The 11,876-nt window shown below is 38.6% G+C and overlaps 1 protein-coding gene and 1 long non-coding RNA gene across 7 annotated transcripts; one reads left to right on the top strand and one right to left on the bottom strand.

Annotated features, from left to right (window-relative positions):
• Positions 1–767: 767 nt before the first annotated feature.
• On the bottom strand, positions 768–4,685 carry LOC103707119 (uncharacterized). Its single transcript, XM_008791491.6, has 2 exons — positions 3,062–4,685; positions 768–1,034 (listed from the first exon to the last, which is right to left on the bottom strand). The coding sequence occupies exons 1-2, from the start codon at positions 3,992–3,994 to the stop codon at positions 1,026–1,028; spliced, it is 942 nt and encodes a 313-aa protein (XP_008789713.4). The 5' UTR covers positions 3,995–4,685; the 3' UTR covers positions 768–1,025.
• A 656-nt stretch (positions 4,686–5,341) lies between these two features.
• LOC103707120 (uncharacterized) lies at positions 5,342–11,876 on the top strand. 6 transcript variants are annotated; one of them, XR_016397886.1, is made up of 5 exons: positions 5,342–6,523; positions 7,043–7,125; positions 8,105–8,258; positions 9,895–10,383; positions 10,619–11,271. It is a non-coding gene; the product is annotated as an uncharacterized LOC103707120 (long non-coding RNA). The 6 variants fall into 6 exon arrangements; XR_015971394.2 differs by lacking the exon at positions 10,619–11,271 and adding an exon at positions 11,284–11,876 and having other exon boundaries at positions 5,342–7,125; XR_015971392.2 differs by lacking the exon at positions 10,619–11,271 and adding an exon at positions 11,337–11,876 and having other exon boundaries at positions 5,343–7,125.

The raw sequence follows: 11,876 nt of genomic DNA, 5'->3' as shown, positions 1-11,876 counted from the left end.
AAGAAACAGGTTGAGTTGTGTCCAACTCGACTCATTTATCTGAGCCGATATGATTGTGACCATGTCAAGTACTAAAAAGTTTTTAAGGATAAGAAGCAACCGTTCACGGAAAGCTATTGCTAAAAATAACTTCATTTTTCATGATAACAGGCAACAAGAATGGAGTTTTTCACATTCCTACACAAGACTACAATAGATCTAGGATAATATCTGCACTGAATATGCTATCTTTAGAACTAGGATACTTATCTATGGTGGATGTGCAACCTACTTTAGAGTACATCTATACAATATTAATACACCTTCGACCATGGTTCTAAGTCTTGGTGGGAGGGGGAGAGGAGGGGGAGTCCTGTCGCTCATCATCTTGCTCTGAGAATATGAGAGTCTTGGTGGGAGGGGGAGTCGAAGAAGAAAAAAGAAAGAAAGAAAGAAAGAACAAAAAATAGAGAAGGAAGCGAGAAGAAAAGAAAGAAAGAAAGCAGGAAAGCGAGAAATAAGAGCACGAACCAAAAAAAAGAAGGAAAGATGGAAGACGAGAGAAATAAGAAAAAAAAAGAGGGAAAGAAAGGAAGAATAATGTTAAGCTGTAATAATGTTGTGAAATAGCTTATGATGCAGCAATAAGATTTCGCCAACAAGCACAAAATAAAAGGCCGATACTAAAACAAGGGACATCGCAATCAAAGAGAATAGTTACCTGCCGTTGTTTTCCAAGATACATAATTGTACAAAGTTTACAGATGTGAAGCCCAAGCACCTGCATATTTGAGAGCTGAAAAAAGTCCTCAGCATTCAAGATTTAGCCACCATTTTATTAGTTATTTAACCTATTGCTGCACTTGCTATCCTTCTGAGGGGAGGCAAATTCTCCCTTCAGTTTTTTGGCATTGTTGATAGTACACATTGATTGATACATTGGTATATACAGCACAGAAATATTGGAGATTAAATCAATGGATATTAGCGCTTCTGGGAACAAAGTGACACGAACCATTGCTTTGAACAGAATCCACTTCATGCAGCTAATCATCCTGAAACATATTGGCACCCAATGTCATCATTACCACATCAGATCGATGAATATATCACTCAGATATGTAGTCTTCATACAATATGGAAGAGTTTTAACACACATATGGATACAAATAGACAATCAAAGAGTTCTTCAAGATAAAAATATTAAGACAAGCTTTACATAACTCATTTGGTCTCAAATTGAGGGAGTGGACACCTCTCTTCTCACCTATTCAACCATTTGCCATTTTCTAAGAGCAAGATAATTTTAAGCAAAACTTGGACATGCATCTACATAGTTTTCACTAGCTGATCTCATGGATCAAGGTTCAGCAAAATCACATGCCCATATATGCATTCTAAGTCCTTGAACAAGCTGCATCTAAAGGTGCAATAGTAATTTAAAAGAAGGGTGAACCTTAGTGAACCCATGTTAAATGTAGCATAGCCATAGGCAAGGGCAACCTTTACTGAAATAGGAAGGAAGAAAACCTTCACATTGAAAGCTGGGAATATGATATGGATAAGAAAGTCAATGGTTATCTTGGTACAGAAGACCTATTAGGCGACAGAGAATGACAAGGTACAAGGTAAGGTCCCAAGATAAATAAAGAATAAGAGAATTCGAGTCCTCAGTGTAGCATATCTCATAAGAAAATTGTGCAAGAAACAGATAATGTCTCATCGAGCAATTCCACGAGTGATATTCTTATGTCTTGTTCCACCTATTTATTTTTGAACTTACAGTTCCAATTTTACCACTTGTTTCTATCACAGAGAGCTAGTAGAAAAGTCTATCCAAGTTCGTATAAAATACAGCACAAGCATTTGCTATTTTTTCCTTATTTATGAGCGCACATGATTTTATTAGTTAGAGTTCATACAAGGAAAACCTGCAATATCTAGTGTGATGTATTGCCTGGCAGGCAGGGTTCTTTATCCTTGGCAATTGTTAAGATATCACTAAAATGAATAACGACATATTGTACTTGCTCCTTGAGTTTCATGGTATTGGAGCACAGGATTATTACAGGCTTTAAAACCAACTTCAAAAACATTATGTTCAATTTGCCAACCATTAGCCATTTGCAATGAAAATCAGTTATCATCTTCTTTGCAAGCTTGTATGTGTGTGGCAGGTCATAAATTGTAATTGGTTCGCACTGAAAGGGCTAGAATTCTTGGTCTCATGTCTGATCAGTAGACTATTGCTTCACTCTAATGATTAAAGCACCTTGCCGAGTTGGTAATGTAGAGCTTAGATTATTTTTTTGCCCCTTAACATAGATCTCAGAGAAACATTTGGGCTTCATAGGAGCTAACGGAGTGTCATATTTTTCCCCATGTTCCAAAGCAGTAACAAACCCATAAAAAAAAAAGGTAGTTTACAGAAGTTCGCAATTCGTGATAAAAAAAAGGCGTGATACAAACTCATGGTACGTCCTCAAACTCCTTGCAAATGGAAGAGACTATCCAAAGTCAACCTTCATGTTTTTCATGTGAATATTCTTGGTTACATGAGGACAAAGTTATTAGGTGTACTCAAAGTGTAGCAGAACTAGAATCGACAATTAGGTTAGTGAAAGTAAAGCAGTGGGATTAGGTAACCGGAGCTAGCAAAAATAATTTCCAAGAACAACTTGTTAATTTAATGGTACTCAGAGTATTTGTCACAATTACTATTGTTGCTTCTATTTTTGTCAGTAGATTATATGTAAAGATTATATTACTTCCATTGTCGAATTGCAAACATGCGCAAAAGGACCATTACTCAATCTTTACATGATTATATGACTTGTACAAACTGAGAAAGCCACTTCTCACAATTCATATCAAAGATTCAGACATGCCCATCAAACATAGATGGGAAACAAGAATCATAGATTAAGGAAAACATTAAAAGCAGCAGTGCAAGGAAGCCTTACACCGTGATACTCACTTGAATGCTTGGGAAACGCAAACCTAAATTATCATTGTTTTGGAAAGAAAACAGCTGCTCGAAGAGTTAAAAAGCATCAAGGAAAGAGCATAGGATATAACTGACCGTTCCATCTCTCGTTGGCAGCATATCAAATTCAGTTCTTAAAGATGAGCCCTCAGTCTTACTGCTTCTCCCCTGTGACTTCTTTGCAAAAAGCTTTGCGATCTGCAGCTGGGTTTTTGCTATAATTTCTGTCCTCTTGAGCTCCATTTCCCCACGCTTAATCTCTGCATCAGCCCTCATCCTTTCAGAATCCTTGTACATCTCCATCTTCGCCTGCTCAACTTTCAAGATCGATTCGGCGAGCAACCTAATGCTATCAGCCACCTCATTTCCTGACTCCTTCCTCCTCTTGGATGGATTACCATCCCTCCCTGCCTTATCCTCAGCATTGGCCGCCTTGCTTCTCGGGGCACTCCCATCGCTATCACCCCTGCTCTCTTTCTTATCAACGTTGTCATTCTTAACAGCTTCACCGTCGACGGGCGACGTGTTTGACGCATCATCTTGGTTGCTATCCTGCAAGCGCCCCATTACGTCGACCTCGTTCTCCACCTTTGGCAGAGCCTGGAGATTGATATCATGATGGGATTTGGGCTGAGCCGAGCAATTTGGGGTCCCTTTCAGCAAGCCATCCATACGGGCATAGAACTGCCACGAAGAGCGTGAGTTGGGTTCGTGAGCAGCGGCCGACTCTGCCCGGTACCTTTTCTTCATGGACTCGATCTTATTCTTGCACTGACTAGGGGTCTTGTGGCCCTTCATCCCCGAGCACCGAGCAGACACCTGGCGTGCTATGTCCTCCCAGTCACTCCCTTTCAGCTTCGCCCGGTTCCGAAGCAGCCACTTTGACTCATAAACCTCTAGTAAACACAGCACACCGCTCTCGCTCCACTCATCCCGCTTCCCCTTGTCCGGGCCCCTTGGCGCCGCCGGCACAGCAGAATGATCCGGGTCGGCAGGGAGGTGGTTGCTGCCTCCCTGGGCGCTATCCATCGGGTGCGAAAGCGAGAACTGGCCTCCGAGTATCGTAGAAAACCAGGGATCATACTAAAGAAAGGGGGGGGGGGGTCAGCTTTCAGGATCCGAAAGCAAAACGAAGCACGGGTTCTCTAAAAGATGGCATTTTGGGTGCAGAAATTCCATCTCTGAATGATTCTAATGCAGGAAATGGGATTATGGTTTCCACAAAACTAATATAGTTCCCCACAAAAAATGGTATTTTGACATAAATTGAAGGACCATAAACATAAATTCAGCACCGAAAACTGAATCCAAAAGATAGCCAGAAATCGAAATTAGTACTCATCTGGGGTGGTAGTTCGCATCTTTCTTCTCCTCTGAATCTATCCTTCTCCTTCTCTGAGAAGAGTTGGGGGCGAAAAGGAGAAGGGAGGGAGAGCCGGGAAGGCATCGGCGAATCGCCGTGAAGCAGCACTGACCAGCTATTGGTTCCACGTGGGGGAATCTGGACCGTCGGAGGTCAGTAGCCGGTGCTTGTCAGAAGGCAATAACGCGGCAGTGGAAGCTCTCGTCAGCAGGAGAGGATCAACGCCGCTGCAACGAGGATGAAAGCGTTTATGCTGGAGACCAGGGACATAAACGTGTACCTCAAGATTCGGAGTGGATTATGTAGTAGATTTGCGGACTTGAAGTCCGGTTGCAGCCGCTGGCGTTTTGAAGAAGAAGAACGCTTCGTCTTTAGGCTTTGCTACCGGATAGTGGAAGATGGTGCCTGGGGCCCGCCACGAAATCAGAGCAATGGTTCAGCTCCCGATTCGTCCATAGATAATTTTCTATGTTGCCATTCAATCAAACCCTCTGCGATATCGAGAAAACGCATCTTGAACCGCCCAATAATGTTCATGGGCCACTGGTAACGTTAAAAAAGAATTATTTAGCTATTCACACGACCTTCATTGACTTCCACTAATAAAATGCGACAAAGTTTGACGATGCTTGTGCACATAAACCCCCCCGCGGTCCGAACGTTTCCGGCTCGGTCCGAGTTTTTTTTTTTTTTTTTGGTTAAAAAATACGAGGAGAGGGAGAGGGGTAGAGGCGTAGAGCCCCATCCGCGTAGCAGTCTTTATTGAGCTCCCCTCCTATCAGGAAATAATATTTGATGCGGATCGCAAGTTTCTACGTGTCCTCCTCAATTCGTAAAAGAATTGACTAAATCATCTACGTGTGAGTACGTCACTCCAGCGCCATTTCAATAATGATGGAAGGAAAGTATATCCATACAGAATCATCCAAACATGAAATATGCGATTTTCTGATTTAATCCATGTCCGCGCATTTCGCACCCGAATAGAGTCCAGGCCCTTTACCACCACCTGGCTACCATCTTGGTGGCGGCTCGGTCCGAGTGCGCGTCGACCCTACGCAGAGCCGAAGGCGGCCGTGCTTGAGCCCTTCGCTTCCCAGCCATTCGTCTTTCCTCTCCTCTGGACTCTACGTCTTCTCGACTCTCGTGGTCCGGTGTTGGGAGTAGAGGAGAAGATAGTCAATGCAATGGAGATCATTCGCATTCCTGTGAAGCCTTCTTCTTCTCATCATCCTCCTCCTCCTACTCCTTCTCTCACTTAATTTTTTAGATAAATTTTCTTTAAAGGTTTGTTTTATTGATTGTTTTCTTCAAAAGTTTTGATTTTCTAATATTTATTTTAGTTGATGTGTTAACTTCTAATATGGAGCTGAAGTTTGCAAACAAACTTGGGAGTGCAGTGTGCATTCTCAACTGTATTAATTGCTTCCCCAAAAAGCTCTTTTTTCGTTTTTTCAAGAAGAGTAACATTTACTGTACTTTTAAATTTTTTCTGGATTATGTAATGTGGAATTCATGGGCTTTGTTTTTAAGGGTCTTTCTTGATTTCTTTGGATTGGCTAACCAGCTGAATTATTCTTCTCCATGCGAACCGGGTTCGAAGGAGCTCTGGGGAAGGTGCGTTTTTTTTTTCCCCCATCCAAAAATCACTCTTCAGTTGTCATATCCATTTCCACCGTTGCTTGTTGGGGAAATAATATGACATGCTAAGAGGAAGATGCCAGTGGGTCTGGTCAAGAAATATTTACGTTTGTCGAGCACCAAGGTGTGACCTTATACTTTCTGCCAATTCTTTTGTAGGATCTTGATTTAACAACTGAATTATTTATTGATTTATAAGTACGTTTTCCGTTAAATTGATATTGATATTGAATACATATATTTTGAAAAAAGAATGAGTCATATTTATACGTACATTTACCTGGCAAACTTAATCAGTTTGAAAATGAGCAGGATCAACATATCTGAAGCTTGGCCTGAAACTATTTTGAGATCAGTTCTCAGGCTTAAGATCGACTCAAGGTAATGGAGTACCCCCAAGCTATATTAATACGTTGCTCTCCTGGCAGGGAAAATTGAATTGCCAGTGGTTTTATGCCTTTCCAATGAAAATGAAAACCACATGGAGGGCATACCAAATAATGTGCTTCAGCTTCTAAGTGCCCACCATTTGAGTCCTTTTAATGCAAAGCGAGGTATCCTTCTAATCCTACATTTTGTATTAGAATTACTAGATAATGGCAATTGCCACTTGCAAATTCCAAAGATCCAAAGTTGGTACCACATAAAAAAGCAGCCAATGATTAAAATTATGAGATTAAGGGATTTCAGATTCAGATTTTCAGATTTGTCAGCAAACCATTTGATATTGAAAAATCTTTGTGAAAAAGCAGCTGGAAATAATGAAATGCAGTGTTTATTTAGGTGTAAAAAGATATTCGCAATTGAGTGATAGAGAGTGAAACTAGAGAAGCTTTTCCTAAGTTGGTTTTTTGAAGTTAATAGTCCATGGGAAGCTGGTTTGATGGTATCTCTACTGCAGAGTTTTCTTTTAATTATTACAATTAACATTATGCAACAAAAAAGTAATTACTAAGCAGTTGCTTTCAATTTTATGGATGGTATTTTGTAAGTATCAATTTTATGATACTTGAATGTTGAATCAACTCCTTAAGAAGAAGAATCACATGCATTAATGTTGGAAGTGCTTCCAGGTTGCGAAATATGCTGCAATTGCAAAAGAAGAATGGGAAGAAAAATGCAAGCTTTGCCCAACATCCTACCGTCCACCAACCAAGTTTGCTTCCTTCCTTTCTACACTTGTGCATTATGAACATTAGTTTTGTTTAAGTTCTAGTGCAGTCATTGCTTCATAGGTTCTGCTTACATGGTTTTTGTGTTATATAGATAAATACATGGTATTCCTGTTTTATCAAGCTTCTTTTTTTCCCTTTGCATTCTCATTTTAAATTAAAGAGTTCTTGAAGGAAAGGTGCTGAAAGTTTTTACCTTTCCAAGCCTAAAACAGCTGTGGGAAGAAATGTTCATCATGAATTATACAGGCTGCTTGAATATGATATGTTATATTTCTCGACAGCTATATTGGACATTGAAGGGTAAACGACAAACTATTGTTACCTATTCTAGTGAAGAAGCAGGGTATCAAGCTATCAAATACACACACGGTTTATCATGGTTAAGGTCTCCTCTTATTGAGATGAATGTTCCATTTGTGTAATTGAGTTAAACTATGAAGTGATAAAACATAAAAAGCCCCAAACATGTGATAACAAATTAAACATAAGAACTAAGTTTTTAATTGTTATAATTAAATCTTCTGATTAAGTTGCCAAAACATGTTTATTAAAATTCTTAGATGGGCCAAATCACCTGAGTTCCTCTCCAAGTTTTTGTTGTTTTTATATCTATACTGCAACTAGTGGGGTAGTTTAAAAGAGAAGATTTTGCCATTAACAATCATTATTTGCTGTTTATTAAGACTTTTTGGGGTCTATCTTTCATACAGTTCTGTTTTATTGAGCTCAAGTTGGCCTCATGTGTTTGAGCCAGAACGTATAAATGAGAAGACATGAGTGATGGGTCACCATGCTTGGCATGCTGGTGATTTGATCACCCCATGGTCACCTAACTATATAAGATCAGATGATTTCTACTGCAAGTAATCATTTTTTAGCTGTCTCTGACTACGATATCCTTTTCTTCTGATTAGTGACATTGTTGTTGATATATCTTTTGTTTGCTTCCTTTAACTTCAGGAGGCTGGTAGATATTATCCCAAGAACTTTTCCAGGGAATTGAAATCTCAACAATTTTATTTCAGATGTAATGAGATTACCAGTCTTCAACAAATTTGAAAAAAAAAAGGAAAATAGGAAAGGCATGAGAAGTTGATGGTGGAGAAATTAAGAGGTACAACGAGGAACCACCTGAGATTAAAAAATGAATAAATAAATAAATAAACAACTTTATGCGCATGTCTTCTAATTTCTGATGGAAGCAGATGCTGCACTTTTATGCTCTGAAAAAAGGCATAAATGCCAGTTATTGTTGTTTACTAATTATTTTTGAAGAACTTAGTTTATAGTATAATGAAACTATAATATCCATGTCTGGGATTTATTTTTCCCTTTGAAAATAAGGCAATCTCGATGGCATCACTGGGTTTAGTGAAGAGGAATCACGATCTATCTTTAAATACATGAGAGTTGTGATCCAATTAACTAAACGACACTATCATGGTGACAAGGTATGCTGATGTAATGCTTCTTACTTCTACTGCATTTGGTCCATTTTGGTTCCTTGCTCCAAGACTTGCATTCTTTTCAACTTTCAGATAAAATATGAGAAGATGCATGACATTTAAGCAGATGGTACTAGAATTTGATCATTTAATGCCGTGCTTTCATTTTTTTTTTCTTTAAATGTTATTTTGTTGAGCATGGTTTGGTACATGCTTTCCTTGACAGATCTTTTGAGATTTTTGAAGTTGTTTTCACTCTCCCTCTAGGACCATCCATGGAGAAGCTTATGCAATTAAACTAAACTTTTTTTAGAAATTTGAAACTTCACCTAAATACAAGCATAGTACCTTGTCATATGATGCTTATGAGGTTATGTTTTCTATGTCATGCTTTTCCAGGGAACTTGTAACTTTCTTTCTTCAAGTTTTAACATCCTTTTTCATTATTCTATCAGGTTCAACTCTACTTATCTTAAATCATTTAACTTTTTTTCTTGGTTTCCATTTCCATGTTCATAAAAATTGTTAACTGGATGCATTTTTTATAACCACAATAAACGAAGAGGGCTTATTTAATTCTTTAGTGCTTCCTATTTAAATCTCTTTTTCGCATTTCATTCTTTTGTCGAGGTCATCTTCCTCTGTTAGTGCATTTGTAATTTTTTTCTCACTTCTCTCACTACACAAGCCCTTGGACAAAGCCTAGTATCTCTTCTAATAAGGACCTCTTCAAATTTTTGTTCCACATACGGTCTGATTATCTCAGTTGTCAAACCATGATTTTTTTCCTCGGTTCATTGGTCCCTTTTCTTCTTAAATGCACCAAGTTCTGACCCTATGCTTCCTAGTTTTCTCATGCATCCATTTTAGAATTCTCATTGTGGTGACTTACCGCATATGCAGTGACTGACCGCTGACGTCATATCTCCATATCTAGCTCCATTTTTTCGCACGTCACTTGTTCAGGTGTTTTATTCTCAGCTGACCATTGAAGAAATCCTGCCTATATAAACAATACAAAGACAATTCTTGCCCATATTTCTTTTCATCACTACATTCTACCATTTTTCAAGTTAATATGGAAGATAGGAAAGTAACACTATATTCAATAATAAGGTTACAATTTGTTTGCCAAGCTGGTAGCATTATAGGAGTGTCATCTTGCAATCCAAATTATAAATATTCAATCTCAATATTTCTGTTTTTTCACTAGAACTAGTATATTAACCTATGATGTACATCTTCCTTTCAATTTGTGGATGCTAATCCTTCATTTCATGGAACTAGTATTCTTCAATGTATCAGGTTGTAAATGCTGCTGTGTAGTTGATCCTTCGAGTAGGCAAATTATTGCATGTTTTTACGACCAAACATGCCCAAGGTATAGTTCGAGAAATGGAGCTGGCTCAAAAGTTGTCAGCTGCATTGAACAGGAAGCAGATACTGCCTCCTCTCAATTTGTTGCAGATGGAGTAGCAAACAGTGTGGAACATTTATTTCCAAAGTTCTTGCCTGATGAATGCAGTGACCTGTACTCTGGAGTTTCTTGTTGAAACCCTTGGGGATGGAGAGAACAGAGACCGTACCATCAACACTCGGAACTAAAAAGTGGAAACAGCTACTCTGGCATCCTTTGAGGCATTCTGCTCTTGTTGCTATTGGAATAGCTGCTGCAGGGACAGGCAGCTATTCCCCAGCATAAGATTTTCAGAGAGTCCATCTAATTCAAATGACGATTTAAATTGTGCTTCTGATAACAGCCCAGCAAAGTGACTGAAGACCCAAATTTCAAAAGTGAGCTTTAATCTTCTCAAGTGATCTTATGTATGACATGCAGTAATATCATGATATGGACGATATAACATGATTAGAATTCACATCTCACAATAGTTTATGCATGTACAACTTTGAAATTGTTGACAGTGCTTCTAGTTATACTTCTTGATTCTGCGATGTTTTTTATTTGCATGGTACTTTCTTATTGATGCCCAGATTTTGTGTTGACTCAGTTTATCTGATTCTATTCCAGAACAAGGACAGCTTAATCAACGAAGTTAGTACCGATTCTTCTGAAGCAGTGCAACCTTATCTATGCACTGGTTTTGATATCTACCTTGTAGGGGAGCCATGTAAATTTTAAGTTACCAATCTGTCTTTTGAAGCTTATACAGTAACCCTATGTATGAAACATTTTGGCAGCTGACTGGTTAAGCAATAGACTGCAGTAGCCTGTTATTGATTTCTGCTAGTTTCAGTCAAAAATTTTTGTTTTCATCAAGATCAATGTGTTTCGGACAATATACACTGAACAACTATTTAAATTGTAACAACGCCATTGTCATTGCATTGCAAAATTGCTCCTCAGTATCTGAATCATATGGTCCACCCTGTTAAGTTCTGGATGAAGATTGGAAATATGCTTAAAATCTTCCATATCTTGGTTTTACTCCTGGGCTTTAAATATGAGAATTGGATGATTGACTTCCTAGATTGCTAAGCTATTTTTATTTTCAAAAATTAAATTCGTATTTTTAAAAATTAAATTAAGGCTCTTGTCATGCCATGCATGTCCAAACCATTAGTTGTTTCCAAAATTTATTCTGGTGCCCTAATTTAGCTCCTAGCATTTATCTGAGTTTGTGTTTGAGCATTTATGCCTTGGATATGTTCTGATATGTATGTCTTTCATTGCAGCATTCAAACTTAGGATCTGTTCTGATATCTATTTATATGGTCTATATGTGAAGGTGTCTCTGGCACTTGTTCATCAAAGAATTCGGCTCATTTTCTATGCCTTCCACAATCCAAATGCTGGTGCACTTCGTAGTGTCTGCAGACGTCAAGGAGAGAAAAGCTTGGGCCATTATTACTCTGTCTTCAGTATTTTGATCCCTGAGAAAGCCCTTTACCTGGTAAAACCAAATGGTTCAGATGACAGTCCATTACAAAACCGATGTCTGGTAAATCATTTTTCAGAGGAGGGAAGAGCCACCTAAAGTGAATTACTCAGAGGTCCAAATACTTGGGGACACACAACCTTCTCCATTGAGAGGTGTGTGACCATTAAGGTGTATTGCCAGTTCACAACTGGTGACAAATCATGGGAACCTTGTAGTCTTTTCAGGTGTTATAGTCACCTGTAAATCAGCAATTATATCGATCCAGTCTTCATCTAAACAGATTTTCCGAAGATGGCATGTTGATATAGCAGAATTCAATATTATCAACATTTAGCGCAAACAATATTCATTCCTTTTGCATATTATGATAGCCAGAAGCTTTCAAAA

Source organism: Phoenix dactylifera, chromosome 11 (genome assembly GCF_051530095.1).
Source record: "Phoenix dactylifera cultivar Ajwa chromosome 11, Ajwa_hap1_PhDact_Kaust_v1.1, whole genome shotgun sequence".
Classification (NCBI taxonomy): domain Eukaryota; kingdom Viridiplantae; phylum Streptophyta; class Magnoliopsida; order Arecales; family Arecaceae; genus Phoenix; species Phoenix dactylifera.
Note: the sequence above shows the minus strand (reverse complement) of the source record. Positions and strands in the feature narration are given on the sequence as shown.

What these genes read in the sequence shown, in the direction of transcription:
- LOC103707119 (XM_008791491.6), bottom strand. Translation starts at nt 3,994, where the DNA reads ATGGATAGCGCCCAGGGAGGCAGCAACCACCTCCCTGCCGACCCGGAT.